This window comes from Trichomycterus rosablanca, chromosome 17 (assembly GCF_030014385.1).
Source record: "Trichomycterus rosablanca isolate fTriRos1 chromosome 17, fTriRos1.hap1, whole genome shotgun sequence".
NCBI classification, from domain to species: Eukaryota; Metazoa; Chordata; class Actinopteri; order Siluriformes; family Trichomycteridae; genus Trichomycterus; species Trichomycterus rosablanca.
The window spans coordinates 23,442,141-23,466,012 of record NC_086004.1 but is presented as its reverse complement, the minus strand read 5'-3'; the positions used below and the strand labels follow the sequence as shown (position 1 = coordinate 23,466,012).

General features: G+C 37.3%; 1 protein-coding gene across 1 annotated transcript; it reads right to left on the bottom strand.

Annotated features, from left to right (window-relative positions):
- Positions 1-1,916: 1,916 nt before the first annotated feature.
- LOC134331918 (keratin, type I cytoskeletal 19-like) lies at positions 1,917-4,928 on the bottom strand. Its single transcript, XM_063013463.1, has 7 exons — positions 4,383-4,928; positions 4,066-4,148; positions 3,821-3,977; positions 3,471-3,632; positions 3,144-3,269; positions 2,281-2,501; positions 1,917-2,171 (listed from the first exon to the last, which is right to left on the bottom strand). Exons 1-7 carry the CDS (start codon positions 4,827-4,829, stop codon positions 2,117-2,119), a joined length of 1,251 nt encoding a protein of 416 aa, XP_062869533.1. The 5' UTR covers positions 4,830-4,928; the 3' UTR covers positions 1,917-2,116.
- Between the last annotated feature and the right edge of the window lie 18,944 nt (positions 4,929-23,872).

Below are 23,872 nucleotides of genomic sequence, written 5' to 3'. Positions count from 1 at the left end.
AAACTTTGCTTTTTAACTCCGTGTTTTTGTGATGACCCTGTCTCATAGCAACAGTCAGTGGGCTGTGGAAAGAGAGCTGTAGGAGTGTACCGTAACGGTCAGATTAAATATGTTGTAAACGATATAACGAACCAGAACAACTTGGAATGTTTCAGCCCAATTCCTGACTAACACAATGGCTGTGCAACAGGCCAATTTTCCCTTTTTGGACTTTGGGGCTTCGACACTACAGTGAACACCAAAGAGAGTTTAAGTGACAGTTCAGTGGAGTTCAGTGAATTTGTCTCAACAGGGTTTTGCAAGAAATGGTTTGTTAACCCTTTTAGTAGTCTAGATTCCTGCATTAAATTGTCTGATCTTTATTAATGTCATAATAATACAGAAACAGGCAAAGTCAAATGTTTTTTATAGCATTGTTTACAATAAACATTGTCTCTAAGCAACCTTAACAAAATGCAAGACTGAAACCCCTAATGAGCAAACCTATGGCAACAGTGCAAGGAAAATCTCCCTAAATAGCATAAGGACGAAACCTTGGGATGTACCCATTCACCTTGGGCAGTGTAAAGGACATTAGGATTAATTCAATTAATATTAACAAAATCAAATAAAATAAATAAAAATCACAACTTAGAATCATAATGTATCTAATAATATCACACAAACAAGTGTACTTGCCTATAAATAATTTATTTAGCCACAAAATTCAATTTAGTTTGTTACTACTGGTGTATAACTCATTGGGAGGTTGGAAGGTTGAGAGTTTCAGTCCACTGTTGGGCCAGACTTTTGTAAAGTTACTCAAAATAATGGCTGAACCTGTGCTCTGACCACAAGCTAAAGCAATGTTCAAAGAACATAATTTTTATTTTTACTGCACACAAGTATATGCATATATGATAATAACAGCATTTTTATGCTGGAAGTTCCCAGACTCCAAACAAAGCATTGTTAGCCAAAATGTATCTACTTTGCTGCTATCAGTTTAAAAACCTCCAGAAAAAGGTGAGATCTGCAACACTGATCTTCTATTATATTTATTATTTATTATGATTATAAGTCATGATCTAATAAATTGATAATAAATTAGTATTGATTGTATTGTCTTGCACAGACCACACTAGCACAATGTACCAAAGGTAAAAAACTAAAAAACTAATTAAAAATCTTTGTTCAAAGCAGTTGTAAGGTTAGATAGCTTAGAGTTTTATAGGGAATTCATTTTAAATTGTGTCAGGAAATTTTAGTATAGAGATTTGCTACCTGAATCTATTGGCTGATATAACAATAAAATTAAAACACAATCAAATAAAAACTGAATAAATGTTTGGTGGCAATGGCCAAGTCAGGTTCCACACCTTAAGCCTATTCTGTTGTGGCATGACCTTAGAAGAACTGTTTAAGCAAACAGTCCCAAAGTTGTCAAATATTTCTTCTTATCATTGTGCACATTTAACCTGCAGCTATGGGAAACATTCACAAATATTAGCACTGCATAAAAGGTTCACTAGTCATTAAATACTAATGATCATATACCTGTACATTCAGTAACACAAAGATGTGGATTGTGTGTTTAGAAATATGTGTTGATCTTTAACTAAGACATAATAGCAGAAAAATCATTAAATACTTTTCACTTTTATTGAACAATCTGTATAATCATTAATACTCCTGGCTGAAAAAGATACATAAACCCTTCTGTTCAATATCAGGAAAAGGTGAAATTTTAAGTATGAAATAAAAAAAACTATTAAGTAATTTATTATATTTATATAGAAGTTTAGTAGTTTTTCTACAAGGGAGAGATTTCGGGTTTAGAAATGTTTTTCACAATTTTTAATACAACTTTTTTGTGTTTGTATCAAAATTAAATACATTTAATAGTGCAATTTAAAACAACCAGACCAGAACAGAGGTAGTTTTGCCAGCAATTTTATTTTCAGAGACAGGTTTCACTTACACACAACAATGAGAAAATGCACTAAGGTCTTTACCAATTACATATCCTTCCTGGTGTTTTTGATTATCCTAAACAACTACTGACCTTTATAAAATCAGTAGTGACTATTGAAAACAATGTGTTGGGGTGTGTGTCTCAGAAAGTAGCCTGCTCTGTTTAGCTGGTGCGCACTGTGGTGGAGGTCGTTGTGACCTGTGTTACGCCAGGATTCCTAAGTAGGAAAGAGAAAAGAAGTATTTTAGACTAAGTCATAATACAAAAGTCAACGGTTCGAACTGTTGACCATTTAAAATATGATAAGTGCATGCAACTATCCTTACCTGGTCTCCTCCTTCTCCAGGAGGCTTCTGTAGGTGGCAATCTCCTGCTCGAGACGGCTCTTGATATCCAGCAGCATAGTGTAGTCACGACCCTGCTGCTCGATGCTGGCTCGGACCTGAGCCAACTCGTTCTCGAGCATGTTGATCTGGTTCTGGAAACCTTGCAGCATAGCACTGTAGCGGCCCTCTGTTTCAGCTAGCGTGTGTTCTAGTGCCGCTTTCTGTATGACAGAGAGATTAGGAAAACAACAGGGCACTGTTTAACAGTTTTTAGTTTCCTTGACACTAAACAGAAATCCTGCTTGTGCTCAAACAGACAGAAACCTTTTACAATGCCCAATTCTTATTTTTATGAGCCTAACTGGGGTATCATCCTGCAAACCCCCCCCCCACCAACCCAAGAAAATCTGCTTACAATAAAACGATTGCTTAAAACGTTTGTCCCACTAAGCCTACTATATAGCCTATATCCAGAAGCCAAGAAATTAACATATTAATCACAGACTACTTTTAAAACTCAGTTTTAAACTCTATGCAGTTACACTAAGGAGGTGAAAGTCTACACCAAAGTGTCAGATGCCTCCTGCACTTTTATCTGCCTTTTTTGTAAATGTCTCCTCAACATTCCTTTCTCAGGGATATTGAAATTCTTGGCACCCTTCCTCAACAATATGCCTTGTTTTGGTCAGCCTCCTCCCATTCATTTCTTCATCCTTCCCTCTACCCTTTTTTTCTGAGCACACTTTGACCTCTGGGTAACATTTTTTTAATGCCAGTATTTTCATAATCCTCCCCTCTTTCATCTTCCTGTTTTCACTGTCTCCTACAATCTTTTTCACCCTTTGATCTCAACTTGGTCTCACCATGCTTATCTGTGATTGGAGTTCGATTTCCAGACCCTGCAGGGTGCGTCTTAAGTCTGTGATCTCTGTCTTGGAGGTCTGAATGGTCTCTGTGCTGATGGTCACCTCCTTGTTCAGTGCTGCCGACTGAAAGACATTTGCAAACATATTTAAGCAAACTGTTTTTACACAAATTCTAATGTTAATTGATTGTGCCGCTAAATAGACAATTATGTGTGTGAATTTAGAAGGTAGTAAATATAGTAACGTCAAGTAAAATGGGATTATGTCACACTTGATGGCAGATTTAGCTAATAAAACCAGTTAAACTGATAAAACCACTCTTACCTTGTCGTTGAACCAAGTCTCTTGATCTCTGCGGTGCTTATCAGTGATGGCCTCGTACTGAGCGCGGATCTCCTCCATAACCTTGTTCAGGTCTTGCTGTGGAGCAGCGTCTACCTCAACGTTAACTGTACCGCTCAGCTGAGATCTCAGAGCTGCCAGTTCCTACAATGATACAAAAAAATGACGTTTGGTTTATTTGTACTGCATTTTTGTAAGTAAGATTGCAATGGTCTGCAACCAAATGTGGAGCCGAGAATACAAGATGACAATAAGAATTCTGCTTTTGTATAAAGTCACAAATGTGGCTTAGTATGTTGCAGGTGTGTTAGGTCACAGTAATGATTACCAACCTCTTGGTGGTTCTTCCTAAGGTAGGCCAACTCATCCTGGAGACCTTCGATCTGCATCTCCAGGTCAGCCTTGGTCAGGGTGGTCTGGTCAAGCAGGCGTCGCAAGTTGGCAATGTCAGCCTCCACAGACTGCCTCATCATCAACTCGTGCTCGAATCTGATCAATAGTGAAGATGAATAACAGTTAAATCTCCCAATCTGGTACTACTGCCAAAGGTGGCTGTATCCCTTTAAACACAACTTACTTTGTTCTGAAGTCATCAGCAGCCAACTTTGAGTTGTCGATCTGCAGGAGGATGTTGGCATTGCCAATTGTGGCATTTTTGATCTAAATTAGAAACAATTGCATGTAATTATGCAGAGCAGATGAAATGCTTTTTAAATTAACCTTAAGTCTTTTCGCATTATCTTTTTCTTTAAAAGTTTGTCTTCAGAGTCAGAGTCTCATGATTTCATGAAAATTACTGTTATACAACTGTATACAACTGTAATACATGGTAATTATAGCATAAAGCATACAATTGTCCTACATGAAGAAGCTTCTAATTACTGCTAATCTTACCTTCTCCTTCAGATCGTTGATGGTGGCCCAGTAGGCGCTGTAATCTCTCTGGGCGACGGGTCCTTTTTTCTCATAGTACTCACGGATCTGCATCTCTAGTTTAGCATTGGCAGCTTCCAGTGAGCGAACCTTATCCAGGTAGGAGGCCAGACGATCGTTCAGATTCTGCATGGTGGCTTTTTCATTCATGTGCACGCTCTCACCGTCCAGGGCAGCGGACAAGTTGAAGCCACCTCCACCCATGCCTCCACCCATGCCTCCACTAAAGCCAGAAGAGACACCCCTTGAGATCGATGAGGAGATGCGGGTGCTTCCTCCAGAGCCTCCGTATACACTGAAGGCCTTAGGTGCAGAGGACATTGAGCCTATGCGATGTTGGGTGATCATGGAGCCTCCAGAGTAGCCCATGGGGCCACTGCTGTATGTGCGCTGAGTAAAGTTGGCCATGTTGGAAGATGAACGGCTGCAAAAACGAGCAAAAGAAGTGTCAGGAAAGATGAAGCTACCCTGAACAGGAGTCTCCTGGAGTGATCCGCTCTACCCAGCTCTGTCCGTTCATATAGTCCAAGCCCTGGGGCGGGTCCTGCAGTTTGTGTGTGTGTGTGTGTGTGTGATTGAGTGAAGGGGAGGGAGGAAACCACTGGCCTCACCAGTGAGGAAACAGCATTGGAATTTGTGTGTCCTTAGAGCTGAGATTACAGAAGAGGGAGTGAAATTTGAACACCACCAGCTTTTGCACAATACTTCAAGGCAGGAAAAGTTTTGTGTGTAGTTTTAGTTTTTGCATGCCAACTTTCCACCAGTCAGAGCTGGTATAAGTTTTGTTTGTGCTCAAACACTTTCTTAAATGCAGAGCAGGTTTTCAAAATGCATGGCTATGCCCAAACCATACTTAGATGTTACATCTATTACTTAAAGAAAAAGAACTATTACCAACATGTGCTGTAGCAGATGTATTTTATCTTTAAACTAATTAAATCAATCAAACATTGCTTTGAAACTAATTGCATTTAATATGTATTTATCTAATTATTGATCATATCCAGTAACAGTTAAACACAATTTTTATAGCTGATATAGATCAAAGTCCTGGTCAAAGTCCTGGTCCATTTATCATTATACTATTATACCTTATCTTTAAAGGCTTTATCTGAAATAGCCATGATCAGCAAGTCCTGGTCTGTGGGTGTGACCAAATGTTCAAAGGAAAGGTGTGAATGTAGATCACACTCTTTCTTATATTACAAATTACTCTTTCTATAACATACTATATATTGCAATATTATATAACAATATATATATTGCATTTCAGAGTCCAAAAATGCTGAACTATGCAACAGTCCAATAATATATAAACATAAAATAAACAATAAAAATGTTATTTAAAAGTTGGCATGATTCACATCATGTCTGCACACAGCTTTCAAAGTATCAAATATTAAAAACTTTGGATTTAAATTCTGATTTGCTTAACTGTCATGTGCCACAACTGTTTACTTCAGTTTGGGGTCCTGTAACATAAACCAGGCTACAGTTGTAGATATTTTAAATATATTCTGTTAACAAACAAAAGTAATTTTTGAGTCATGGTTAGGCTGGATGAGTCTGCATTGCCCATGTGGTCTTGGAGTATGATGGTTTACATTGAAGTACATGATGGCCAAGAGTTCTGTGTGGGGTGTGTTAATGCATTGTTCCCAGTGTTTCCAGCTAAGCCAGACCCACTGTTACTTTGCCCAAATAAAGCATTGGTAAAACATTTGAATTTAAAATGACATATTATTGTAATATCATTTTTAATAATGTATGGTTGCACCTGCTAAGATTTTATCACTTTCTGGTTGGTAAAACTAAAGAAGTTTAAATGATAGTATTAAATAAATATTAAATAAATGTTACATTCATAAACTTTGTTCTTCTTAGTTTAAATTCTTTTTTTGACTAGTAAAGAGATACATGCATTATATAACAATCTTGTCTAACAGGAACTAATACATTACAAATTAAATGTACCGAGTATTGTACCACGCATGAATTTTTATATGATAAGACTTTCTCAGTTCATCTGCTTTAGTGCTGATTTAGTGCCAGCTCTTTCAAAACATACTGAAAATAGCATGATTGCACAAAAAAAGTCTGACTAAACACTGTATCTCGTCTAGCGGAGAGCAATAAATTACACAAATTCAGATCTCTGAATAGGTTGTAGGGCATCACAGTGGCTCGGTGGGTAGCACTGTCGCCTCACAGCAAGAAGGTCCTGGGTTCAATCCCCCGGTGGGGCGGTCAGGGTCCTTTTTGTGCAGAATTTGTATGTTCTCCCTGTGTCTGAGTGGGTTTCCTTCGGGAGCTCCGGTTTCCTCCCACAGTCCAAAAACATGCAGTCAGGGTATTCAGAGTCACTGGATTGCCCTATAGATGAATGAGTGTGTGTGTATGTGTGTCTGCCCTGCGATGGACTGGCACCCTGTCCAGGGTGTTACTGTGTGCCTTCGCCATTGAAAAGCTGGGATAGGCTCCAGCACCTCCCTGCAACCCTAATTGGATAAGCGGTTAAGAAAGTGAGCGAGTGAGTGAATAGGTTGTGTAAAAACACAAACAGTTTATCAACTTACAGGTACTGGCTAATATTTAATACTGTATAGTTTAGTAAATAAAGTAGACGTACATGGAGAACAAAATTGTTAATTGAAAAATATGTGGTTGGAGTAAGTGTCTCATAAGTCTCAGCCTGGCTGGCTGAAGTTCTCGCATGGTCAGGTTAAAGTTATGCACAAAAAGCCCTTTACTCCACCATAGTCTTAAGTGCTCACAAATGAAAACCTGGCAGACTTTATTGTAAAAAAGCTTACAACTTAACTACATTTGGAAAAAACATCTGCTATTTATCTTCTAACCATTACTGTCAGAATTATACACATATATAAGAAATATATTTAGCCTGTTGTTTACAAGAAGAGCAACAGTTTTTTTAAACCACATTGCCACATCATTGGATGACTGTGATTGAACATGAACTTAGACTGTGCTCACTTTGATTCAGAAGACAAAAACAAACCTTGCAAACCAAGGGTAAGGTTAGGTAAAATGATGAAAAATTCCTGAACAAGTCTTGTTTAACATTCTTTGCGTTTAGTTTAGAACCATGTTTTGTAGGGTACTATCTCTGCATTTGGTATTTTTTCCTCCCTTTTTCTATTGTTCACCAGTTCCAGATGTGACCGGGCAAGGAAAGAGGGAGAGGGTTGGCTTTAGCACAGCGATGATCTCACATTCCTCCCACCAGACACACAACACACATCTTGCTTGCACAGGCCACTTCCCAACACTGGAACAGAGAACACAGTACAAATCTAAACAAGAGGAAAAATCCCCCTATGCTCTTGAAAAAAATGCATGAGTTACTTTAACGAAAATCTTTGTAGTCTATAAAAAATGTTCATCGAAACTGGTGCAGTACTGCTTTTAAGTGAATCACCAAACCTGAAATAACAGATTTGCAAGCTGTAGCAAAGGACACGTTGAAAATATAATCTGGGTGTACTTTTAGCTAAAACTTCACTAATCTCCTAGTTGAGCTTAATTCTAGCTTTGTCTATGCTGCATTAGTGTGTTAAGCTGAGACTCAGCCATGATTCATAGTATAAACAGCACTCCACCTCTCTTTGCTTTTCCCCCGGTACGAATATGTGCTCTGATGATGGGCGAGGGCACTGATAACACTTTCTTAGAAGCAGGTGCTAGTGTGAAAGAGTGTGCAGAGAGTTACTCTACATGTTACAATGAGCAGGCCCATGCAGGCATTGGAGCAAAACAGCACTGATTACAGTGAGTCAGACTGACCACACCCTCGGGCCTGAAAAACTACAGCAGTACTTTGCCTGGGAATATTTAATCAAACATTACTACTTGTGGTTGATGAGTAGGTGCTGAGACAAGGGTCCTAACAAACTGGGTTCAAACCCTGTCATTGGTCACTGGCTGTATTTAGTCTCATATGTTTTTTCCATGTGGATTTTTCCTCCTTTCACCTCTCAGAATATGCCAGTAGGTAAAGTGGCTGATCAAGTAAGTTATGGATTAGCACTCCGTCCAGGCTGTATTTCTGCCCTGCACCCACTGACTAGGTCAGTCACATGGACACCTAATCATGATTATTTTGGACATCCTATTTAAAACAATGGGCATAAGTATGAAGTTGTTTATGCCATAACAGTCTCCATTTTTTTTGGAAAAGACCTCTCAGAGTGCTTCTGAGAAAATGTTTGCCCTTTTAATTCAGTCAAAAGAACACTTGTATGATTAGGCACTGGTATGGGAATAGAAGTTCTGGTTTCATTTTTTCTTTGTGAAGTCCTTTATACCAACCCTGGTTTTATCACATCTTTTATCACAACCATTACAATAGTTGAACTGGCTATTCAGTATTGTTCCTGTATATATACAGTACATTCTTGTTCTTTATTAGGATTATGTAGTCACTAAACATAAATAAATGTACAAATAATTAATCAAGCTACTAAAATTTTTTAAGTAATAACAACATGCACTGGAAAGGAATTTTGGCAGTTCCCTGCATTTCCTGACTTTTGTTCTTTACTTTTTGCTTTTTAAACACAGCCTGTTCTCTTGGAAGGGGTGGTGGCTAAATTCTGGCTTAACCCAGATTATAAAGAGACGGTTATCACAACTGTTTTCTTGTTATGTTCACCTGCATAGTTTCATGCTATACTCATGTAACTTCACACTGTCCTCACATGCCCACTTGCCCGTGTAACTATCCTCTACAGTGTTATAGCAACCAAACAACGCACAAAATAAATGACCTCCTTCTCTTTTGAGTGGTTCTATTGTTCGTGGCCGGATGTGTAAGATTCCAGCCTTTGAGCTTGTAGCCAGCATCCTAACCTGTACTGAACCATGAAAGGTTGGCCTGCAGCCAGATGTTACTGAGTTCCCATGCTGTGAGGCGTTTGCTGACTCGATCGTGCCACCGCACCTGCATGCTGTCATTCGGTTATCCTCCGTTGTGAAAGGTACACTGAGGTATGAGTTCAGCCCAGAAGAAGGACGATATTGTTCTCCAGCTGGCAAACATCCCACTCAACACCAGCCCAGTGTCAAAATTTCCAGTTTAGCCTGGGTATTTGGAACCTGTTAAATACCACTGAGAAAAATATAGAGATGTTACATGGTTCTACAAGTTTTTACATCTCATATTTAGTTTTCATTTTCATGTAACAATTTGTCACAGTTTAATGTCAACACTAACTGAAATCAGTTTCAGATTACATTGCATTCGAAAATATTTAGACCCCTTGACATTTGAATGGATATAAAGGTGCATAATTGCCATTTTTAAACATCAATCTACACCCAATAACCAATACTGACAGAGTAAAAAGATTCAGATTTTTAAAAATATTTATTAAACATCAAAAACTAAAATGTCTTATTGAAAAAGGTATTCAGACCGTTTAATAAGGTTTGACTGAGTCACTCAAGTACATTCACACATCTGTGCCAAAGCCACTCCAGTTTTGTTTTGGCTGCTGAAAAGTGAACTGTCAAGCCAGTCTGAGTTAAAGCTCACTCTAGAGAAAGTTTTTGTGAAGCATGTTTCTATATTTGGTTGCTTTCATCCATTCCTCAGTTCTTACCAGTGTCTCTATCCTTGTTACATTTAACAAACCCCAACTGGACACATGTCTTTTAGTCAACAGTTTCCATCCCACCACTCTGCCATGAAGGCATCAGTGCACATGACTTAAGAAGCTCTTTTAGCGTGACTGTTGGTTTCTTACTCCCTGACCAAGGCCCTTCTTCCCTGAATGCACAGTTTGGCCAGATGGACAACTGTTAGAAGGTTTAAAGTTGTACCAAGCTTCATCTATTTGCTATTATCTATTTCCTGACACAATCTGACCACAGAGATCCACAGACAGCTTCTTTAACTTCATGACTTTGTGTTTGTCGTGGTAATGGAGTGTAAATTGTAGGCCTTTATTATAGAGAATTAAGTGCAAATTGAGTACAATTGAGTACAATTATATTCTGTCAAAATTAAATCCACAACAAGTAACAAGCAAAAAGTCAAGGGTTCTGAATTCTTACTGAATTCTTTGCATATACAAAAACCTGTTAATCAACAAATACAATATTTCCTACAATATTTAAACAGTTGTTACTAATCAGGTTACTCAGACTGCTGTCACAGCTAAAAAATGTGATTAACAGATCACAGAAAATAAACACAAAAGTGTTTATGTTAAGTCTTAATGGTCAGTCATTTATCTTCAGTAACTTTTCTTGCCTATCCGGAGCAGTTAAAAATAATGGCCAGATTACAAGATTAGTAGCAGGTAGAGGGGCCACTGTGAAGGCCGCTTTAAACCAAACTTGTCAAACCATGTCTTATAAACATTACTGGAATGGAACAGGAACAGAAAACTGCCTTCTCCAAACTGTTTCCACAAGGTTTACAGCAAATAATCTATAAATGCTTACTGGATACTACACTGGAAAACAACCAGTTAAAGTTGCTGGCCAACTACAAAAATAAATGTAAGCCCTGCCATCACAAATTAAAATATAGGAGAAGTAAAATATAGTTGAAGTTTTAAAAATATAAACTGCTAAACTGTTGGTCAGTAAATGATGGTAAGAATGAGACAACGTTTCTTGTAGTAAATGACTCATTAATTTATCATTCCAAACCAGTAATGCAACAAGGATTATGTGCCTGAACTCTTCACGATTACCTCTTGTTGCTGCATGCCTTTGCCTCCTAATGCCGGAAAGCGGAGCTTAGCCATCATTCTCTCTCCTATTTCACATTGCTTTCATGCAAGGTCAGACTGATTAAGAAAAGTGAATCATTTAATATAGACTAAGTAATTACAAGTATAATACAAAAAGTATTACAATATGTTGGATTAATACTGTTTTGTTACATGATGCAATGATTAGATAAAAATTCATTTACAATCCCTTCAAGTATTATTGAAGAAACTGCTTTATGAAAAATATCCGGTCTCTGAGACTGAAACAAGCTCTACAGTTGAGAACTATAGACTGGGAAACAATATGTAAACCAGTAAGACATGAAGGCATCCTTGCATGACTATTAGTCAATTCAAAATATTAATTCATTAATTGTCTGTTTTATCGCCACTTTATCCTTGTAGGTGAATCCAATCCATAGGGCAAAGGTAGGAAACAGGAAACACCCCGTCGCCGGTCCATCACAGAGCAAAAAGGCAAATTCAAGTCAGGTCAAGTTTATTTGTATAGCACTTTTTACAATTGACATTGTCTCAAAGCAACTTTACAGAATCCAGACAGATGGACCAAAAACCCCTATTGAGCAAGCCGAGGGCGGCAGTGGCAAGGAAAAACAGTAAGAAACCTTGAGAGAAACCAGACTCAGCAGGGACTCCCATCCTCCATGGGTGGCCTGCAGAATAATTTGAATGAATAGGATTTAAACAAGTCATACATACACATAATTAAATTGAACTAAAAGTTATAACTAGCAAAAAAGTTCTTCATTATTCACTCCAGTCTGTGATAAAGTCAGAAACACACACACACACACAGACATACACACACTTAAACTTAGAGCAATTTTCATCAACTCCATTTGGCCTGACTGCATGATTTTGGACATGACGGAGCAGGGGGAAAACAACATGAAACAGGAAAAACATGAAAACAAGTAGAACTTTGTCTGCCGGGAAATCAAACTTAATATGTTAATACAAAACTATGAGGATTCACAGAAAAATGCATGTTTGGTACATAGGCTGCTATACCTGCCTTATAAAACTGAAGGACTATTTTTCCCAAATCCGAAATTGTATTATTGAGCAGCAGTTATATTCTGCAATGTATTATTTTTCAGTGGAGGCTTTTCCAGCCTAGATAAATATAGAACAGCCATCGGTACCAAATCTTACATTAAAGCTGCATCTAAATTCTGTGAACCTAAAAGATCCACAGAGAAGTATTTCCTTAAAACTACTTTATACAACATCTGGTACAAAGTACATCAGTATATTAAAAAAGCTCCAGCCATATCTTGCTTCTCCCATATTAGGCAAGACATACTTCAAGGCAGGAAGAGCAGATGTGGTTTTAAAGTCTGGGCAAACAAAGGTGTGCAGTAAACAGAGGACCTTTATATGAGTGGCAATCTTCTTACATTTAACAACTGTGCCAGACATACTACTGCATGTCCCTAAAACACGTCTTTTTAATATTTGCAATTAAAACATTTTATATTGTCAAAATATAAACATATGATATCTGAACCAGTTTTATCACATTTTGGAAATCTCACACTTCTAAAACTAAAGAGAAAGACTCAGATTTCTATATTCTTTACAGCTTTGATGATTTGGAGTCCACAGTTGATAAGCTAGAAGCATGAAGACTAGATGTTCAAGATGACATACAAGAAACTGACTGGGAAATGGCATGAGTAAAGGTTCAAAAGCAATCCTTTATTACAAGAATAAAACTTGTACAATATTATTGGTCAATGAAAACCTTTACTATCCTATTCAAGCTGAGACATTGGTCCCCTGGCATCCCACATACTTATGTCAAGTTGAAGTAAAGAGTACTTTATTTCATTGTGTATGGGACTGTCCAAAATGTAAAACTAAAAAGACAATTGTTTAAATGTTATCAAAAAAGTGGTGCATTAGCAAGCAAAAGCAAAACTATGAATTTTAGGTATATATCCAACAAAAAAACTATGGTAATGGTTAGTTCAGAACAGGTAACTTTAACTGATGGCAGGTCAGGACAATGATAACCTCATCCTGGAGAACAATTGAAACAACTATAGAAAGGGCAGCAAATTTTGAAAAGTACGGAAACATTTATTAGAGTTTCTTTGACATCAAAGTTCATAGCTTTTTTTTTTTTTTTAAGTATATTGCTATTGTGGTTATTTGTTTGCATGTGTGAACATACAATGAAACAGAAATGTTGTTAAAACACACATGCACACACACACACACACACACACAAAATTAGATCAGATAAACTAAACATACAAATTTCTATTGAGCACATGAATTAATCATTTACAGTCTAGACATGGCAACAGGCGACAGGTTGTGTAGTTGTTACATAACACCTCGATCCCGGGAAAGTGGAACAGTAACCAGCAAACTCTTATAAATATTACTTGATTGTATTCATACTGGGGTGGTACTGTCAATGGTATATCATTTGCACATTCGTGTATATTTTTACCATAGAAAAGAACTATTAAGTCATTTAAGGGGCATCTTGTATAATGTTTGTATATGTACAAACCCAATGTGCTAGGCTTATTAAAATTTTACAAAGTAAATGTACAAAGGATGTAGTCTTGAAAGTACAGAGGTACATTTCAGTACCTTAAATTTGAAAGGTGGAAGTGCATTGACTGCTGTTTTTAGCTCCTAAGTGTAAGTAAGTGATTGAAGCACTGTATGATTTTTACATTTAGATTTTCGGCATTAAGCAGGTGCCTTTATCCAAAGCGACTTACAGTACACATTCTGAGAGGAATTTAGGGTTAACCAACAGCAGTAACCTTGTAGTGACGTGGCTTGAACCAGCAACCTTCTGCCCTGTTGTCCTGAGATGGGTTCAGAGTTTATTGCTGTCCAGTGTCTTCAGGTGGCCACATAAAGGGCAAGGGTGCAAGCCTAACCTAAACACTAGTGATCCCGATCCCTCAGACGGCATCGAGAACTCATTCATCAACAGCTGATATAACCACACAGGCAATTAATTACTTTGGCAAATCTTTGTAAAGTACCACAATACAGAATTACATTTGCAAATGTCACCTATAACATTACATAACCATGTCCAGAAGCAGCATCAAGTTTTTTTGGACTGGAGTCATCTGGGATTGACCATCACACAGTGGAAACATATTGTGGCCAAACAAATCAGTATTTTGTATTTTATTTTCCATACTGTCCCAACTTTTCTGATTTGGGGCTGTATTTAGGCAGATTGTGTATGACTTAAAAGATCAGTTATTTGATGTACAAATCCAGATAAAAAATGGCTGCTATTTGAAAAGCCACTCTAATAGACAATAGTGTGGCCTGTTTATTACCAAACAACATAACTAAATTTGATTACTTGGATATAGATTAGTAAAGTAATATTTTATATTATAGACTATTAGCAAACCACTATTATTGTTAATTTTACAACATTAATTAAATACCACTTGACACAATGTTTCAGATATGGTTGTAGTCTGCGGGTGACAGGAAATAGTTGACCAAAACTATTCAGTCACACCTCTGAGTTTATTTGTTGTTGAATTGCAGCAGTGGGAGTGCTACAGAGAGTAAAAGGATCTATTGTTCCATGTTGAAATACAATATACTTGGCATGTATACGATGGACTCTCACACCTGAAGTGAAAAGAATAGTGACACTTAAAACAATTGTTATGCATCCTCCATAATTGGCTTTGGGTGTTGCATGCTTTTCAATCATAATGACTGGAATAAGAACTTTGTGTGATATACACCCATCATTCTGTTTCATCTTTTACATCTTTTGTCATTGAGAAGATGGATTATGTAGAGTGAATCATTGGTGGTAAAATAATCTGTATAAGTAAAAAAAAAGAACAGAGTATTTGGCCAAACGTACAGTATGTAGACACCCATCTAAATTATTAAGTTCAGGTGTTTCAGTCACACCCATTTCTAAAAAGTGTAAAAACACAATCAAATAAAATAAATGATATGCTTTTAGATTTGTGGCGGCAGTTTAAGAAAACACCCTTTATTGTTCCAGCATGACTGTGCTCATGTGTATAAGGCAGGGTCTGTAAAGACATGGTTTGACATGTTTTGTGTGATGGAGCTGCAGTGACCTGGACTAAGCTTATACCTCAAACCCACTGAATTCCTTTGAGATTAATTCAACACTCAAATGCAAACCAGGCTTATTGTTCAACATCAGTGCCTGACCTTAAATATATTCTTTTGATTCACTTGGTACACATTTCCACAGACACACTCCAAAATCTTGTTAAAAGCTCTACTAGAAAAATGAAGGCTGTATTAACTGAAACAGGAGAGTGGGGACAACTTTGTATTCATATTGATTGTTTTTGCTAACTCATTATGGTTTGTTTTGGAAATGCTTTTCTTTTTGCAGGGTATCTGGGACCAATCACACTCTGTAGTTTTTGCACTAATGCTTTGGTGGCTTTCAGTTGACAAGGACAGGCAGGGGTATGTTGGAGCCTGCCAGGTTTCCACATGCAATAAGGAACCAAGGACGTGCCTTGCAGGTCTACTGCACCTCCTGCCCATCCCGTCATGCCCTTGGTCCGACTTGTCCTGTAAGTTCATTAAGAAAACGTCCACCCTCTCAGGGCAACATCATGATTTTGGTCATAGTGGATCAGTTCTTAAAGGCCTGCACGTTTGTTGCACTGACAAAACTCCTTTTGGTCCACCAAGATCCTTCTAGACATGGTGGTCAGAAACCATGGCTGGCCCAGTGACCAGTTGACCAGCAATTTATTAAAGGGTTTGGAATAGGATGTCGGACTCTGAGTCTGGGGTCACATTTATTAACATCAGTTTACTACGGTTTGTTTTAGGCTTAAATTCTTATACGAGAGTTCTTCAAAATGTTCCCTCACATTTTTAACTCTATTTTTTAGGAATTAAAAAAACAAATAACATCACTTTTCTACATAATCACCTTTTGATGCCTTTTTTTCCAGTGTCATACCAACTTTTTAATGCCATCAGCAAAAAATGTTTTTGGTTGAGCGCATAGCCACTGAAGCAGCGCTGCTTTCATCATCACATGAAAATCTTCTTCCCCTTAAAGCTTCTTTGAGTGATCCCAAAAGGTGGAAATCAGATGGCCCTAAATCCGGACTATAAGCTCTCTATCAGGCTCTTAGACACGATCTTAGAAACTTTTTGAAGATCCCACATAGTTTTGTGTTATAACATTAAAGTAAACCGGTCTTTGAAGTAAGACGGAGCTACATAAACAAAACATTATTATAAGAAACTAGACGTTCTCTGCAGTAATTTGTCTATCACTCAGTTAAACCAATTAAGTGCGTGTATATGTATACTTTTGAGCTAAAACTTTAGGACTAGCTGCCTAATATTTTTTCAAAGCAGCTCTAATGCACTGAGACATGGACTCCATGAGACATCTGAAGCAGTCCTGTGGTATCTAATACAAGGGAAGTACCAGCAGGCTTATAAGTGGTAAGGTGGATCGTCCTACTGTGCATCCTGGTGCCACAGACATATATGTATGTAGGTTATTGAAGTCCTTAAGCCAATCTACAAGGTTGGCAACTCTGTGGGTGGCTCATGAATAGAAAAAGATCCTACCTGACTTAGTATTTACTTTGCAGGTTCTTCATTTCAAATATTAGCTCTAAATGTGTTTGTTACTTAACTGTTAATACATCAACACAGACAGCAAGTGAGCCCATTATGGACTACGCCCTGACTAAATAAAATTTTAGGAACCTGTTTGTCAAGAAATTGAAATTACCACATGCTCCTTAGCTGAGGATATTTGGAAAGTTGTGTTTACTAATGGGCCAGTAAAGCTTTGCTCAAACAGATTCAGTTAACCTTTCTCTTTGTGTTACAAAACAGTTGTTAACACATCCTAGTTAACTTTCTGTTACCACCTAAAGAAGCATATATCAACTGTCATTAGTTTTCATATGTAGCATATCAGAAAGTTCAAGTTTTACTTTTCTATCTTGCACAGTGTATTACAGCAATTTGGAATCTCAACTTTCTGTCCCAATCTCTAACTGTGTTACATTAGAATTCATACTAGGAAAGTAAAAGAGTTGCATATGTTTTCATGAACTCAAATTAATTTGATTGAGTCCAGGTCCAAAAACCCCTGAGCAAGCCTAGGGCAACTGTGGCAAGGAAAATATCCCAAAATTAAGAAGAAACTGTAAGAGGAACTGGACATAAAGGACACCCATACTCCTTGATGCCTAAATGTAATCAGAAACAAGAAAAATACTTTCCTACTGCACTGTAGCTGGTGCCATGATAAAAAAACATGTATTAGAATATAAGCTAATAAAAGTCATCAAGCAGCAGTAAGACGACTATAAAAGGGAATGATTAGTGCAGGTAGATAAGGACATGTTATAAAGTTGCTTTATCCAGTTCTTACAAATGATACTTGTAGTTGTTTTATAAAAGCTCTGAAGAATGCAGTAGAAGACTGTTTATTCAGCATCATCTAGTGGAGAAACTAAACATTAATAACACCTGATAAAGCTCACCTGTCCCATTACTGTAACTAAACACATTTTCATTGTTCATTTTTTATTAATTGCAGACTGTGTGTTAGGAAGTTACAAGCTAGTTGTAAATGCTTTGTGGTAATGATTTCCATAAATGTGCTCACTTGCTGATTTCATTTCAAACAATTTTAGTTCATTACTAAATTATTGCTAAATGGGATAACCACTGGTTTCCATATGAAGAGAAATGTTTAGCTGATACAACAGAATAGATATTTGACAGCTAACTGAAGAAGTTGTACCAGGTTTAACCTGTGGGCCTAGTTGGATAGAAAACCTGCAGCAACAATAAGCCTTTGTGGAAAAGATTGGACATCACTACAGAAAGCAAGGACAATATAATAAACAAAAAGTTGGGATTAAGTTGTGGGTGTGTGTTGGTGGGAGGGGAAAGACTGGCAGGAGAATGTCAGATAGTTTTTGTATAGTTACTTTATACAGTATATGGTTTAATATACACAAAAGGCCAAATGCATTCATTATGAATATGAACATCTGACATCCTGACCCATGTTTAACCTCTGTATCAGTTCAAGCAGCTGTGTGTGGATCTTCCTGATCATGTTGTGGCAAAGCATAGATCAAGGCAATGATATAACACATTTAAATGTTTTACATTTTCATTTTCGGCATTTAGCAGACACTCTTACCCAGAGCGACTTACAGAAGTGCTTCTACAGTAAACATTTCCTACTCTAGTTTAAGTAGACAACAGTCCAAGCAATCTGCTGAGACCGTGTTAGAACAATTGTGTTTTTATAAGATGATATAGAAGGTAATTGCTTGTTATTACTCAGCCTAAGTGCTTAGTACAGAGGTGGGTGTTTAATCGTCTTTTGAAGACAGTTAGAGACTCAGATGTTTGAACAGTCAGATGAAGTTCACTCCACCACTTGGGTGCTAATACAGAAAAGAACCCTGGTGCTCTTGATGCTATGATGCTTGAACACAAAATCTAAATCAGAGAGCTACCTAAAGTTGGGAGAGCTACCTAAACTGGGCATTCAGGCAAGAAGGGCCTTAGTCTGGCATGGCATGTATTAATGAGGAACATCATGAGAAAATAATTATCTGGTCTGGGAAGATAAAAATTTAAGTCTTTGGACAGAACAGCAGAATAGATTCTTGGTTTGTGTAATGAACTTGTTCAGCTTGTGTATTTTAAATAAACTGCAAATAGATTCACAACCCTGTGACTCTTCAGATCGAATTTCTGAAATATGAGTTACATAAAGTACAACTGCTAACAGTGAAAATATGCATAGTTGCTTTTCTCAGGAAGATCATTTTAATGAAATGCTTTTAGTCCAACAGGTTGGATTACTTCTTTTCAATGTAAAAGCATTTCCTGTATCAAATTCTTCATGCATTTTCGATACAAATCTTGTTCTAGTCATGCAATCTGGCATGTCCATTTTTACAGGTTGTTACTACTAAACATATGTTAAACATCTCTTTATTGATAAACTGTCCACAAATTCCTTATCGCCAGGGCAGCCATTGGAATATTAGTCCAGTGCAAAGATAGAGAAACCAATTGGATGGGCAACCATCTATACAGCATTTTATATATCAGGACTTTATGAAGTAGTGGCAAGATGGAAACCAACTGCTAAGTAAAAAGCATATGTCAGCCCACCTGGAGAGTCTCTGGTCTGATCAGAAAAAAAATCAATGGCTGGAACAGGGATAATGATAAGAATTAAGGGGCAGATAAAGTAACATCCTTGAATAAAACCTACTTCAGTGCACAAACAATTACAGACTAATACTTACTATAAATGCAGATTATTACTTGTTTTAGTAAAAAGGGCCTTTTTACTGAAACACAAGACTTTGTAAATGAAGCTCTTGTTATCCATTCCCCAACAAAAGTCACTTTCTTTGCCATCTTTTATCACAATTGAGTTAATCTGAGCCTGAATTTTTAACATTCCAGTTTATCTCAGAAGTTCTCATTAGGGTTGAGGTCAGGGCGTAGTGCAGGACACTGGAGTTTCTCCACAGCTTGTCAAACCATGTCTCCTCCATGGACCTCTCTTTGTGCACAAAAGGACAGTTATGGTGAAACAGAAAAGGGACTTCCACTGCTGACACAAAGTTGAAAGCATGTATTTTATAAGGATATAATTGTATGCAACTTTTAGTAATGGGTTTGCCTAAAATGTCAACTTAATAATAAAAAGTATGTTAGATAATGTAGTGTATTTAGTTCATATAGTGTATTTTAGTCTGGAAAGGGTTACAAAGCCATTTCTAAAACTCTGGTACATCACCAAACCACAGTGGAAACCAATGATCTCCGAATTTAAATGGCCGTCCTACCAAAATTACAAACAAATGTGCAAACCAATGCCAACCAAAAGAACAAAACCATGTGTGTCTCAGTTACCTAAACAATTTTGATGACTCCCAAGCCTTTTAGAATAAGTTTCTGTGGATTGAAGTCAAAAGGGAAACTTTTTGAAATACACAGGTTTTACATCTGTCATAAAGCAGCACGGTATTTAAAAAGAAGAATATCATAACATGTAAACATCTGCTTTAGTGTCTGACCTCTGTGTGCACAACACCCACGCTGGCCGAGGTGGGCCACAGTTTAGAGCATACCTTCTCCAACATGTGCAGCAGATTGTTCTGGGAGCCCTAAAACACATTAAGGAACACTCTATATTCTTTGTATTCCTCTGTCAGTCATGTCGGCTCCTTGACCCAACAGACAATGTTGATGTTGCAGTGGAAATGAGATAACTCCTGATCTCCTTTTCTCAGATGCAGCCAACTGAGTCTGTAGATCAAACCAGGCTGGTGGCACAGTTGTGAGTTAAACCCTAGTATCTGCGTAGCTCCAGGTTTTCTGTTGAGGATAACAACGCAGCTTTTTTAAAACAAAAAACTCTATTGTTATAATATTTAATATGTTCGACATGCTGAATACTTTTAAGCCTCTTCTGACTGACTCTGAAGCATGTCAGTTTATCTTTTTATACCCTTTTGTTGCTGTAAATCCCAATTATTTTAATTTCTGAAGTCAGAAACCAGCTAACACAACAGCTGGAGAATATCTTGGTGATAAGGCTGCTACCCAAGACCCCTTTTTGGGCGGTGTTTACCCCCACTAAGTTTGTGTTCACTGCTTTCCCACAGAAGGCTATCTAGCCCTCAAGTAAAAAAAGGTGTCTCTATTTACATTTTTTAAGATGTTTGCTTAACAGCACATCCATAAAACACACACAATGAGAACTGCAGGATATTCATGCACTGTTCCCAGTAAACCTTTGTTCTTCTTTTTGGATCTTCAGACTTTGTAATGGCTCCTTCATTATTCCACTAATTGCATCCATTCATCTTGCTGTTGGCCATCCTCTACCTCTTTTTATTCAACTCTTTCAAGCATAACTGACTTTTCCAATGAACTGTTCAAAAGAGCTGAGTTTGGTTATCTGAACTTCAAGTGAGAGGTTAGGCTTGATTTAATCAAGGACCCATTTGTTTGTCTTCCTAGCTGTCCAAGGTTCTCTCAAATGTGTTTGCCAGCACCAAGGTTTAAATGCATTGATATTTTTTCTGTACTAGTCTGGAAAGCATTAGAAAGCCATTTATATGCCTATACAAATTCACCAAACCACAGTAAGGGCAACCTTTTGCTAAATGAAGGAAACTTTAAATGGTGATGAATCAGCTTAGGCAGAAGTGAATGCCCTTATAAAAAATTCCAGTGGCTCAGTAAAAGCCAATCCTGAAAGACGTTAAAAATACCAGAAAGCATTGAAGATATGTGTATCTAGCATACATGCTCGTATGACATTTACAAAAAACAGCACAGCTCATAGTGGATCATTTTCAAATAATATTTTATGGACAGACAAATTAAAATGTATTTTTTTGAAATTTAATGTTAATCAAATAGAGGAGTCATTTCTTTTCACTGCTTTGCAGGCTTCTAAACACACAACAGACACAATGTAAACTGTGGAGAAAAGTACTATGATTACAAGGTTTAAATTTAAACTTGTCCTGTTACTACTTTCAACAAAACAGAGGTATCCACAGCAGAGAAAAACTGTGTATGACTAATACAGTGCTCTTTCCATCCTTTTCCCCCAGTCCTTCTAGCACTCCTGTAATCATCACTTGTAGTTTTCTCTTCCATTAGCTCACAGCCTGATGGTTATGTAACAAAATATGTTTTACTGCAAAATTTTTATATTTTTTATAAAAACTTTATAATCTTTCATTTTTCTCAGCACTAAACTTCTGAAAAGCTATGTTGTACTAGTCAAGTTCATTTGTATCGTCCACCTAGGTCCCTGGCTAAGAAGCATAACAAAATTTAGTACTGGCACTCAGGTACCGAGTGGGTTGCTGGGCAGTGAAAACAACTACTAAATGTGGGATCACAGATTTTAAATCATATTGTACTATAGGGCACTGATGTACATTACATTCATTGTTATTGCATATTTGTCACAGTCCATAATTCAAGATAAACAAAACATGATTTCACACACACTAGACTTGAGTAAAAACACATGATTAATTTGGATACTAAACACCCATATCAACTGTATAAAAAAGTGATTGTTTTTTCAGCTAAATATCTGTTTGCACCACCTTTAAATTTTATAAATCCTTTAGATTTTTATGCATAATCTGCTTTTTTAGGTCTTGCTACAGCATCTTGCTCAGTCTTGAATATGAATTTGATCCCAGGTATAATCCCTGGGCCTGCTAGCCCACTACCACTGGAACCCCATCTGTGCTATTGGCCATTTGGGCATCTACATACAGACATGACTAGCTATGTATGAGGACAGGGGATGTCTGAGGCCCTGTGATGGATTGTCGTCCTGTCCGGGGTTGTTTTACTGCATTGTTCTCAGTGATACCAAGGAAACCAGACCCAACACCACACTGACCAGGATAAAGAATGGTAAAACATGAAAATAAAATGAAATTAAATGATTATTGGCCTTATAATGTACTGTATTCCTTAGAATGTGCACATGGGTCAGAAAAATGTGTCTATGGATGCTGCACCCTCTTTAAGCCTGAATGAGGCTTTGGCACATATTCGAGAACATTATTAGAGTGTAGCTGCCAAGTTCTGCAGAGACCTGGAGGCCTGGTACCAAAGCAAGATAAACCACAAACAACAATTAACTCCCACTGGGGGGGAAAAGCTAAAATTATCTGTGGAAAATAGTTTGACATAGTTTAACATAAAATGCATAAAACAAAAGAAACCTATCAGATGCCTTGGTATATTAAACATAAAATAATACCAGTAATTAAAGGTACATCTGTTTTGAGCACCCCTCCCATGCACAGATTAGGTTAACTGTTGTCAGTTGTGAGTTGACATACATTTACAAGCCCAAATCAGAAAAAGTTGGGACAGCATAGAAAATGCAAATACTAAAACACACAGAGTTTCTTACTTTTACTTTAACTGTTATTTCATTGCAGACAGCATGAACCTGACATATTTCATGTTTTGTCTGGTCAACTTCATTTCATTTATTAATAAACATCAATTCTTGCATTTCAGGCCTGCAACACATTCCAAAAAAGTTGGGACAGTAAAGCATTTACCACTTCGTAATGATGCCATACTTTTTCAATACATTTAAAAGACGTTTTGGCACCGAGGATACCAAGTGATTTAGTGTTTCAGGTTTTATTTTGTCCCATTGTTTCTGCAAACACGTCTTAAGATTTGCAACAGTACAGGGTCGTTTATAATTTCGTTTCAAGTAAACTTTTGTATAAATCCTTTTTACAAAAGGATGGGGCTCAGGGTCGACTTATATGCATACTTACATTTTCAGTTTACTTACTTACATATATGCATACTTACATTACGGTAGTTACACTATTGCCACAGCATTAAAATGACAAATATTAAGGATACCAGAAGAAAATCTTAACACAGTATACAGAACTAGAAGAGAAACAATACATAGTTCATTTCTGGACTTATGGTGCAGCACTGCCTCCCTGTGTTGGCTGATGAGCAGCCACATTGTATCATGTGAGATGTAGCTGAACATTTTACTCTACATATATACTGTATATGGCACATCTCTTACCTAATACCTTACCTAACATGCAGCATGGAAAAAGTGCAAGTGAT

What these genes read in the sequence shown, in the direction of transcription:
- LOC134331918 (XM_063013463.1), bottom strand. Translation starts at nt 4,829, where the DNA reads ATGGCCAACTTTACTCAGCGCACATACAGCAGTGGCCCCATGGGCTAC. An exon ending in AGACTTGGTTCAACGACAAG is followed by an intron (nt 3,270 to 3,470) that starts GTAAGAGTGGTT and finishes AATGTCTTTCAG; the next exon opens with TCGGCAGCACTGAACAAGGA. An exon ending in CTGGAGAAGGAGGAGACCAG is followed by an intron (nt 2,172 to 2,280) that starts GTAAGGATAGTT and finishes TTTCCTACTTAG; the next exon opens with GAATCCTGGCGTAACACAGG.